Raw genomic sequence first — 12445 nt, forward strand, 5'->3', positions numbered from 1 at the left:
CCAGTCACTGCGGGCTCTCCATTGCCAGGGAGCCAGCTCAGGACCAGAGGCAGACAGGCTGAACCACGACCAGGGTTTCTGCCTAACCGTGGCCGTGGGGCACTTGCAAACGAACGCATCGAAGGTTCTGGGAGCTGGGCACAGAGCTGCTTTGCAGGACATAAAATAACCTGGGAACTAAGAGGATCACAAAGTGGCAAGCTGCAGATTAAGTGACACTGAGGCTTCTTCTTACTGGCCTACTATGCTGGAATACTTCCATCTTTTTTTTTTTTTTTTATTATTATTTCTTTAAGTTAAAAAGAAGGGAATATATTTACACCCAGACAGCCTCTCAGGATGGGCAAAGTTAAGCGATTGCTTGATTTTTCTTTCTTTTTACAGACTTGACCCTACCACAAAGCTCTACAGGTTTCTAAACCTGAGAGAAGAGGTTCCTTCCACAACGTTCAGTTTCAGCTTCAAACTGTTTCATCAACTCACTCCTGCATTTCAACCATGACATCTGGTTATCCAGGGCGTCTCTCATTTATTACGACAAATTAGCAATAACTATGTTCTAAGATATAATTATTATACTGATTAAACACTGTCTTGCTGAACCTCAGGAAGAGCTGTCAGAAAAGCAGGAGGATTTTGACAATTCTTTTCCTGACGACAGAAGACAGTCACTTCAAAGGAGAATTAGGATGCTATTTAGTAAGAACTAAGTGACACAAGAATGGGGTAATGGAGAAGCACAAATTACATGGCCTGTCAGTTTGAAACCAGCAACCTCTCACAAGTGGGAGCATTCCCCCTATGGATCAGGACAGAAAACCCGAGTATGTAAGCCCATCAAGTGACACTGAGGAACACCAAAAAGACCCAGCTGTAGAGAAGTTCACCACCACCTGTGTTTCACCTGAAGAACTGTGTCCAGCCAAGCGAAGGAAACCAGCAGGATCTCACCCTTCGGTGTCTCCTCTTCCTCTACATCCATCAGCTAAACTATGCAACAGAAAGCTCTGCTTTGCACCTAGTTGGGACTCAGATCTGCTCTGATACTTAAAAAGAGTACAAACCTGCAGGGTAGGCACCAAAATGACATCTTCCAGCTGCCAAGAGCTCTTGTATTATTGAATTACTGTATTTGAACTTGAGAGTACCAGAGGAGATTAGGCGTTTAATTTGTAATTACTAAGGACAGATAATGATTTGCTGGAAATATTCTCCTGCAGAGAAATTCAGTGTTAGTAGTAGTCCTTGACAGGATTATCTCTGACTTCCACGTTCCACTACACTGCTGTTCAGTATGATGACTAAACAGATAAAAACCAAAAGTACCCAATTGGACCAGAAAACTGAGAAAATCCAGACTAGTGTTACTGGTCACTGCTGGGATGGAGGTGAGACACGTATTCTTTTAACTACTTTTTGGGAACAAGGTCCAAGAGAAACTTACGTTATTCTGGTAGCTTTCAAATAAAATGACTCCTATTTATGATTTAAGCGAAATGGAACAAAATTTGATTAAAAGCAGCGAGCACATGCAACTTCCTGTAACTTCAAAGTTTAATTTCTAATTATGTATTGAGAAATAATAATTGAAGTCATCTGCATTGCGAAACAAATGTTATTTACAACTGAAAAATTAGAATTCCTTTGTTTTGCTGATAGCTCGGCTCATTAAACAAACACAAATGGAGTCACTGGTGCCTTGCAATAAAACATTCGCTGTCTCTCCTACATCAACGTTAATAACTTTCACTATTTTCATCACCACAATTTTTCACGTCTCTGACATATTATTTAAGATGTTTAATGGAAAGCACGATGAGAGGAGGTAAGGCTTGAAAAGGGTCTGAAGCTTGAGCAAAGCCCTGCTCCAGGAGAGGGCGTGCTGCGACCTGGCCACAGTCCTGCAGCCAGGGGATGAATCTGTGCATGCCCTGGGAGGGGAGCTCTACTCAGCAGTTTTCATTTGACAGTAGAAGAAATTCTAAAAACTCTCACACTTTCACTATATTCTGCCAGCAGCATTTGCCTGGGTTTACTAAACATTATTTCAGTTCCATTTTCTCCCAAAAGGTAACTATTATCCTAGTTAAATGTACTAAAACCAAGCCTCAGTTTAGAGAAAAGGAGCTGTCATAACAGCTCATGCTGCTTCGTACATGCAGCTACGGTAAGATTACTTTCTTACTCTTTAGATTGACTTGACTAGGCTGTAAATATTAGACTTAAAGCAAACCAGCAAGGCCCCAAGCATTCATATTTCACTGCAATTACTTCCAAGTGACCAAGCACTCTGATTTTCCTTACTTTTGCATTTATTGTATAAGATTCCTCTACCGCCTCAAATCACAAGGGAAATCATCAGACACATCATAAAAAGAAGCGTTTGTCCAGACGTGGGGGAGGCTGGTTAGTTCACCAGTTTGTCTTCTTCCTACCTAAAATTGCTGTCGGTTTTCCACATCTGTCCTTTGAAAGGTATCAAGCTGCATACATTCTAACACAGTACTGAATACATTGTGCTTTTTTCTTTGTTTGTTTTTTCCTTTTTTATTGCAACAATATTTAGCTGGAAGATAACAAAAGTACAATAAAGTTTAATTTTACCTAGTGGTCCAAACACACCCCAGAACATAAGCTTTCCAAATGTGGTTCAGTATACCAAACCTGCAGACACCATACTGTTTGAAACATTTTACTGATGCAAAGATAAATGTAAGCTACATGAGTTTCCTGCATAAAATGAAAAGCTTTCTGACATGTACCTGAAGATTCAATGATCACTTCAAACATTCTCAAATATTTAATTTTATTTCAGCTTTTTAAGGCCAACAATGGACAGCTTAAGTTTTCATTTATCCCCACCTTCTTTACTGCTTATGAAAGTAAGCTGCTGGTAAAGAAACACAAACACTATCGGCTGCCAGAATAGACTGAATTTCTCTAGTCTGGTCTAATATTATAGCAACACTTTTTTTTTTCCCCAGAACACAAGTGTTGTTGGTTTTGTTTGTTTGTTTGTTTTTTCCTTTGATGGTGATGTTATTTGGTTGTGTTTTTTGATTATTTTTTTTCTCCTGAATACATAGTTTGTGTTGAATCACTGAAATTCTGCGAACACTTTTCATGAGGCTTTAAAACTCTGCGAACTTCTCCAAGAGAACACGTAGCTATACAAATAGCATGTGTAGAGGAGCAACCACGCATGCATGCTTCCCAGAAAGGAGACTAAACGCTTCCTCTTGTAACATGATTTACAAAATCAGATGCTGCAATACACAGGAGTGTTATGAAATTATTCTTAACTAACTTAAGAGATTAAAACCAAATACATGAGCATTACTTGAATTTCTAAACCTTAAAATTCAAGGAATTACAAAAATACTCCTTTCAGAGCAGCAGTGAGCTGGTTTCAAGGTTGCCATTCTCAGCGATGATGCTGACAGTGTTGAGGGAGGGTCGCTGAGTCTACTAAAAAAACTAAACAGAGCAAGCCAGTTTCTTCATGAAGGAGGCGATTCATGTAAGAGCAATTAAGCAAGATTCGAGGCTGTACAGTTGAAGACATCAAAGAGGTAAGCGGAAGTTAGAGGTGACGAGTCATTACATGGAAGATAGAGACTACTGTTCCTGCCGAAAGCGTGCTCAGACAATAATTAGATGGCTGAAATGCTAGCAGAGTCACCGTGATTAGTGGAAGGTCCCTGCAATCACAAAAGCTCAAATGTAAACGGAAGCACCTGAGACAATTTCATCTGACGGAGACTGACCAAATAATTGGGATTCTGTCAAGACAAGGGTCGAAAAGTTTGCAATAAAAAAGTGACAATACTGTCTATGAAATTAAAAGAAAAAAAATCAAGCAGAAACAAATGTAACATGGAGCCACCCAAACAATTATTTTCTAAGAATCAGATTTATTTATTTATTTTTACTACAAACCTCAGTTTCAGTATAAATAAACTTTCTGTGAAAAGCTTAGTAAAAATTGTACAGAAAAACATTCAATTTCATGTGAAAAAAAAATCTAAGCAAGCTCCAAGGTAACATTCAGAGGCACGGGGTAAAGCTTTCTTTGAATACCTAGGGTAAGGCAGACTTGACAAGGCTGGAAGTGTGGTGAGTCTCAGTTTGATACAGATTGAGAGATTTTTCTGAGGGCTGAAATCTGTAGAATTCAAGAATGTGTTTTCTTTCTTTCTTTCTTTCTTTCTTTCTTTCTTTCTTTCCTTCTTTCTCCTTTAAGCAAACCTCTTTCTCTAACCCTGTCTATTAGACCTTGGCATGGTTTTCTGAAACCTCCATGTCTACTGCAATCTCTCCTGTAACCCTAATAAATTACTAGCCTATAAACTTCTAATTTAATCATGCATTTTCATTTCAGATGTTCTAAACAGAATTTCAATCCGTATTTAAAAACAGAAGAAAAAAACTATAAAAATTATACATAATTTTAAAGTAATCCACCTATTGAAGGGAGAAAAAGCCATGCTCACATTAACAGAAAAATCTGTGAGTGCATAAAGTACACGCAGATTGTTCGAATCACTGACATCTCAACAGCAAAGACCCTTCTCCTAAGGGACACCGAGTCCCTCAGATGCTTTCCTGTAATGTATGCTCACATTACACTTGCACATCAAGTATAATTTGTCAGCTCTTTGTTTTTACATTTAATCTACAAAACAGCTGCTCCTCCTTTTGCAATAATATAGACATAAGGAAGCATTTGTTCTTTGGAGATCGTTCCTACATGCAAATCCTGAGGAGGCTTCTCTTTAGTTAATTTAGTTCCCTGACTACATCACATGCCAAGAATATTACTTATTTGACTGTAGAAAACAACCTAAGATGCAATACTTAGTTTTGAAACAAGCATTGTTATCAAAACCATCTCAATAGTTTTATGATCCACTACACCAGAAAAAGCAAATACAAAACCTGTATTACCATCAAGTCTCTTTAGATTAACATATTTGTCAGAGAAGACATTTTGCTTTTTTTTATTTTTTTAATTTGCCTGGTAGTCAACATCTACTATAAGAAATGCTGTAATCTCAATGCTGTTCTCTCAAAATAATGCCCCACTGTGTCCTTGTACATAACAATGTTTTACTTGTCACAGCACAAAAAGCAGAGAACAAATTAGCATGGAGAAGAAATGTATCTCACTGAACAGAACTGCATGCATCTAATCAGAGCAGTAAGATTTAATGAACAACTGCAGCAAGGCAACAGTTTAAGTTTGTGAACTCTGAAGTAGTTTTATGAAACGCACATAATAAGAAGCATCTTTTACTTACAGTGTGTGACTCCAGCCAGTGTTTGATAGAAGGTAGGAGTATCACTATCATCAGTGAGTGTCACATACACACCTCCAGACAGCAGCCAACGGGAAAATGTGAAAGCATCTTTGTTGTGCAATAGCCAAACCCTGAACTTCTCATAGTTTACCTTTTCACCCTATTAGAAAATAAGAAAACGTGACTGGTTTTCTCTCCTTTCTCAGTATCTGTAAACAGGAACCATCTAGCTGCAAGAACAAGAATTAGGACAATCTCCTATAAAAACAAGTACTGAAACAATTTTTTGGAGCCATGCCTGTTTTTCTATTTCATTCTGAAATACAGCACAAGGAGGGAAATTAGACTCCTCAGCTCTCTGCATTTCAACCTCCTACTCAACGTGGCCTTTGGAAAGGCATTTACTCTGAACCTCAGGTTATGGGGATTAGAAGAAAAATGGTTTCTTACAACTCAGAACAACAGGGGTTATTTTTATGAATTTGAAGTTGTTATGACAGATAAAAGCTCTTTCGTGCTGACTAACAGGTGCTATAAAATCATAAGCATTATGTTACATCTGTGCAAGCACACAAACACCTAGCATAATTAGATTTGTGAATAACTAACAGTATGAGAAATCACTGCGGCAGCATAAAAAATTATGCTGCTGGTGACCAAAGAACACCTTGCAGCATGCAGGTAAACATGACATTCACAGCATCTCCTAACTCAGGTTTCTCTTGCTGGATGTCTCATGGAACTGCCTCTTTAGGAATATGTAAAAGCTATGGATTCACAGAGTTTAACTGCTGAAGAGGCTGTTTAAACCATTTAGCTGAACGGTTTTCAAGCTGTGGGTATGAAGCCATAGGGATCAGCAGACTTATTTCTTCACTGCCTAGAAAACTAACTACAATAAAGGCAAACCTATTATCAGTAGACAAACTCATTATATGGAGGCCCTAATCTCCATGGTAAATAAACAGAGGTCTGGAAACTGGAAGAGGTTTCAAGCCATTGACTAGTTAAACTTCCCTAATATCACAGGCCATTAAGCTTCACTGAATTACACCTCTACAGCATCCAACAATTTGCACCGGGGCGTGGACTATCCGCAAACGCCAATTGAAGAAAATGGTTAATCACCATTGCTGCTAAATCATTTGCTTCGTATTCCAGTCGTAATGGATTATTTCAGATTCCAGATACTGGCTCTTTTTATGCCTCTCTTCCCCACATTAGTGTTATATTTTTCTCCTATAAACGCATGCAGATATCGTGATCAAATCACCTTCTGACTCTCCTTTTACTAATAAACAGGGGGAAAAATGTGCTTGTTGCTAGCTTTACAGCCCTGCATCGCTTTGGGGAATTTTACCTGCACTTCCCTGTATAACAAATCTAGTACAAAAGTCAACCTAAGCATGTCAGAAATAAATGGAACTATCACAGAAGACTGAAAAAAATTGTAAGGAGGGAAGAGTGGCAATCTTTGTTGGTAATTCATAGAGGAGAAAGACTCTCTAACCTTAACACAGAAGAAAAGTACAACTTAGGAACATATTTCATTTGCTTCTCTGCTGGAAAACCTGAGCGCTGTGCTACTCAACCGCCTTGAACTGAACTTGATAGCAGAATAGACAGCAAATTTATCCACAGGATTTAGAGGAGGGGAACAAAGAAATAGCCCAACACTTACAGGCACTGTCATAGACTTCCACATGACAATGATTCAAGGAAGTCAGGATGCTACATTGCTATTCCATCATCTGTTTAATCAGTACATATCCACAGGACTGACCGACAGCAGGGATCCTAACCTTCCTCCTCCAGGCACCAAGCCTTTTCTTTTGCAATAGCAGTCGCAGTAGCTACAGAAAAAGGGGTTACTTCTCAGCCAGATCAGTTTCTCAGTCCACCTCATCAAGGCATCATAAAATTACCTGAGTCAGCACAAGGGTAGGGGGATGAACAACTGCCAGGAAAAGGGTAAGTCAACAACTTGGATTTTGCAGGATTTAGTCAATTACGGAACCACTCGCTTAAGCAAAAGCAAATTTGCTGTCAGAGGAGGAAAACGCAGCCCACAACATGGTGGATTTTTGTTTTGTTTTTCAAATTTCTTTAGCAGTTTGAATCAGACTCAAGATCATTTTCTTTCTACCTCTTCCACTCTACTTTCCTACTACTTTTTTTTCCACTGCTGTCTGTAAATGGAGCAAGAGCTGTGCCATGTTTCACCAAGACTCCTGTGTCATTCTAATTGATTAGAGCAACAAGACATGGGACAGGAAAAAGCTTTGGAAAAAAAGCATTTGAGGCATGTAAGGTTTACAGCTGAGCCATGATGGAACTCAACTAGAGCAATGCAGATATCACTGAATTTGTTTCTTTTTTTTTCCAAAAGCAAGGATGAGGAAAACATAGATATGCTTCAAAGCTCTTATTTTTAGATGAGCACGTGCAGTAATTCTGAAGGGAAGAATGAAAGTACCTATAAACATCATCCTGGAAAGCATAAACTCATCTGCCATACGGCAGGAAGGCAGACCCACAGCAGGAACATTAAACTTTCTCGCTCTTCAGCAATGACCTAGTATGATTAACAGGCCAGTAAATCCTGCTGAGTGGGTTATTACACTATTTTCCTTTTAAAAGAAAATCGATATAGAGCATTTTCTTGAACAGGAAAACGGTATCAAGCGAGATTGATACTTCTTTCCCTGCAAGATCTTCATAAAGTATTTCTAGATTTCTTGGACAGTATGCAATTAACTTTTAGGGTATAATTCATCACACCATATTGATGGGGAATTATAAGTAGGAAATATCGAAGTGGTCAGGCTCCAGAAACTGGACTGCAGTATACATATGATTTATGATCCCAGGCAAGAACGAATGTAATTGTTGCCCACAAAGCCAACATGACACCACTGCCAGATTAAGAGGGTTTGCCTCAGCCAATGCTGGTAACCAGCATACCAAAGTTATCGCAAACACAGTACAAGAATTTGTAAGGAAATTAAGTAATCTGAAATCCACAAATAAAGCTTCTCCTCAACCAGTTTTACAGCAGAATGTATAATGACAACTGGATTTTGCTGGTCAATAACTAAAAGGAAACAACCAAATCAAAGGAACCTGACAGTTGAGTAGGATGACTAGGGCCAAGGAAGTATCTGTGAATATCTATAAGTAACAGCAGCCTGTTTAGGGGAGGACTTGAACAAGCTTCAAAAAGATTACATCTCTCAAACAACCTAATGCATAAATAAATGGTGTAGCTCCTGGCAGGCACAGTGAGACAGCAGTAATATTCTAATACTATTATTTTAAGCAACCACTGCTGGTAGGCCTTTTTTTTTTTTTTCTTTTTTAAATCCAAGGGGCAGATTTTCTTTCCTCTCTCAGATCTGTGTTCTAGATTTCTTTCCCAACTGCAATAAAATATCCACACTAATCAATGAAATTCCACTGGCAATATTCATACTTAAATTTACTTGATTACATGACTACCTTTTGGAAATGGTATCTTTCAAACTAGCACAGTAAGTAAAATAGCATGGAGAATGCCTGCATATACCAAATTGCTACTTACATCAATGCAAATCACATGTAATATTATAAGATTAAAAAAAAAACACTATGAACCTTTCCTCTCTTTAACCAATGTTAATTTATTGCCACACATCCACATGAATTTATACAGCAGAAGAAAAACTGCCTAATGTAATATTCACTTTTTTTGTGAAGATAAAACTTGTACAAAATGTACCTCAGAGAAACATTTCTTGAGCGATTCTGGCACTTTTCCATCAACCACCTGCAGCATCTTCTCCATCTCTTCACGAACAACATAACTCCCAGATTCATTAGAGAAGAGACTGAAAATGTCTGAGGAAGAAGAAAAATATTTAAACAACTACCGTAGTTACATTTTTCCAAATACTAGGTTTAAAACTGGCTAAGAACGCAAAAAGCAGTGCAATAATTTGATTCAATCACAGTATAGCTTAATAGGGTTTAGATCAAGAAATATTTTCTTCTACCACTGCCCACTAATCAAAAAAAAAATAAATACTATCAAGTCAGATTAACAAGAAAGACAAAACAACAGAAGTCAGTAGGCAGATGCTTTAGTTTGTTTTGAAAAATACCAGCACTGTCCTCCTTTCTCTGCCTACATACAGTACTCAGCAGTCTTTCTGTAGGATCCTAACATCCACAAACATGAGAATTTATCAAATATTTCACTTTGTTAGGTATAGAAAACTAAAATATATAGAATTTCAAAATATGCAGCTAAAAATGTCTAAAAATATACTATCTTTATTGGCAAATGTATTCCCACTTACATACAACAACGGTGACTTAATATAGCACGATTTATGGTTCCTTTACAGAAGTGTATTCTACATGCATGATACTGTTATTACTTTTTAAAGTTGTATTACTTACATTTTGCTTTCTCTTCTTCTCTGCCTCTTGTAAGTAGAACTAATCCAACTATCAAGTTATTGAAGTGCAGCCCTTTGGACATTCCTCCAAACGAACAGTAGATAACCTGAGAGAATAAACCAGAAGTAAACCAAAACATTAAGAGCAGGAACAGAGACATCACAACTAACAGCAACAAGTTACACCAGGGCCCTAAAAATACTGTGTACATTTTAAATACTATTTTCCTTGCTTGCTACTGAATTACTTACTAAATAAACAAGATTACAAACAGGATGTATACATGTAATTATGTTCTGCTTCTTCATTTTTCTCCAGTAAAGCCTTGAGCGTATTCTTTATACAGCAGCTTAGCCAAAGAGCCCCAGCAGAGTTCAGAGGTCAGTGGGGCTTCCACGTTACTGCAGGCAGACTCACTATTTTGTGAATTACCCAAGAGAGCAGAGCCAATCATTAGCAAACCACTGGATGAAACCCACAGGTCATAACGGCTGCTACATCTGCATCCCTTCCCTGCCTTTTGGTTGGTATTAAATACACGAACCACAACCAAACAACTCTAAACAGCAAAAGCAACATCATTTTTAACTTTTTTTTTTTTTTTCCTGACTTCCTAACCTCTATTAAAAAAAAAAAAATCGTTGAAAATACAAGAGTTTGCACAATTCATTTTAACCTTTTAAATTTAACCAATTTAACCAAGACTAAAAAAGAGGCCATGACTCTTTGGGACACAAAGACCAAAATCCACCAGTCTAAAGAATGAATACACATTTTAGGTTGGTTTGTTTGTTTGTTTTTAAAATCCACCATAACCATCGGGAAACATTTACACCCACAAGTGACAAGAAAATGAAAGTGAGGGATGACATGTGTGATTGGAGTGACACTTCTCTTCTAGACTACCAGCAGTTCCGGAAAAAGGTACATGGCCCTAACAGTCTTAAGTGTGACATCCTGAGAATCTACCCAACAAGTTTTAAACACATCAAAACAATCCACTTCTAATTCATCAAAAAGTAAAATGACTACATGAAAGTATGAACTCTCGTATTAATTAGAAGATTGCAGACACGCTGCCTGTGATAGCAGGATAAGCGTTCACGTAGCACAACTATGAGTGAAACCAGGCAGGGAACCACGTTGGATTTGAAATAACCATTTTTGTTACCAGGTTTCACTAATCCAGTGCACTCAAAGTGGGTGACCTCGGGCTGTCAGTAAGTAGCCAGAATGAGGCTGCCCATGAAACTGGCACGAATTAAGTACATAAATCACATTTCAAATATTACAAGAACATCTATATACTACTACCGTAACTACGTAGGGCATTCAGTGTAATCAAGTGCAATCTGTTATCAGTTGTGCCTTCTAAAGGAGCCAGACAGCACGTTACAATGAAGAGTATTAAGGAGAAAAATCAATTTTTAACAGACTGAAATCCCTGTGCAGAATGTGAGTGCCATGTCTTCCAAAACAAGACCAACAAACATTTCCGTCTCACTCACACAGGTCTACGTGCCAGGAAACTGTTTACCCAGGAGCTGACAAGCATCAGAATGGGTTCCGCTAACTGGAAGCCAAAAAATCAGCTAAATACTTCAACAGAACTTGCCCCTTTTAGACTGGGAAAGCAAAATTTAAACAATTTTGTTACCAACAACTTTGTCTTGAACAACTCAGCACTGGAAAAAGGCTTCACAGAAAGCAAAATCTTCCTGAATCACTTAAATAGTTTCGTGTTGAAGTACTTGTAAATCACCGTGATGGTAACATGAACACCTCCCAGAGCCTTCTGAGCAGCAGGTAAACACGCTGACAGCAGCCAGAGGGAACTGGTGAGGGAGGTGCAAGAGGACCACAGCGAGGCTTTGAAAATTCCCCAAAATCTAAAGAAGTCTGAGGGCAGGTACATTTAAGTGAACACAAAAGCACAGAAGGATCTCATTCCATGGAAGATGTTATGCAGAACCTGCCATTTCCTTCTGCTGGAAGACAGCCCCACACACACACCCTAACCGCCCAGAGCACGCTCAGGTCATCTTCTATTAGTAAAGTTTAATCCATTTGCAGATGCTTGAGGAGTTCAAATTATTAAAACTGAATTTGTGCTCTGTTTGGACACAGCGTATGCTTCACGGACTATGTCATGGCAGAGATCTGAATTCCACACTTTCTACTTCTAATCATTCTGATTTCACAGGATGCCTTCAGGGCTACACTGCATACATAAGTGATTTACTTCTATATTACACTGGAGCCATTACTTTTTTCTTTTTTTTTTTTTTTTTTAAATAAGCAGTTAGCTCTGCTGAATACTGTACTTAAGTCTTAATATAGCTCCTTCAGATGCAGGAAAAAACATCCAAGCACACTAAGTATAAAAAGGGAGAGAATTCTCACATTTCAGATTAACAGGACTTTCAAAGACCAGATACATGTAAATATGCCAAATGAAAGAGAAATCACTGTTTTTCCTTCACAACTTTGATTAAAAGATTATCTTTTTTTTTTATTATTCTCTGTCACTCAAATTTCACCTTTCTGTGCTCTTAGACTTTCGAAGCACACTTATCTCATAAATCACCTTGAATACAGCTGTCTCCTCTCTTCATCCATCTGAAAGCATATTTCAAATTCATACCCATCTCTGAACTTTCCACCCACTTCAGTTGAACTTTGCACATCTCCATTTCAGTATCATT

The 12445-nt window shown here is 38.2% G+C and overlaps 1 protein-coding gene across 3 annotated transcripts in view; it reads right to left on the reverse strand.

The window, feature by feature from the left end:
* Positions 1-12445, reverse strand: part of USP32 (ubiquitin specific peptidase 32) — a 77321-nt gene that overhangs the window by 40696 nt on the left and 24180 nt on the right. For all 3 annotated transcript variants that reach the window (XM_068655608.1, XM_068655607.1, XM_068655609.1), the window contains exons 3-5: positions 9741-9846; positions 9058-9176; positions 5301-5460 (exon numbers count right to left, since the gene is read on the reverse strand). In XM_068655608.1, the coding sequence (XP_068511709.1) occupies positions 5301-5460; positions 9058-9176; positions 9741-9846 (385 nt within the window). The remainder of the gene's footprint in view (positions 1-5300; positions 5461-9057; positions 9177-9740; positions 9847-12445) is intronic.

Source organism: Anas acuta, chromosome 19, assembly GCF_963932015.1.
Source record: "Anas acuta chromosome 19, bAnaAcu1.1, whole genome shotgun sequence".
Classification (NCBI taxonomy): domain Eukaryota; kingdom Metazoa; phylum Chordata; class Aves; order Anseriformes; family Anatidae; genus Anas; species Anas acuta.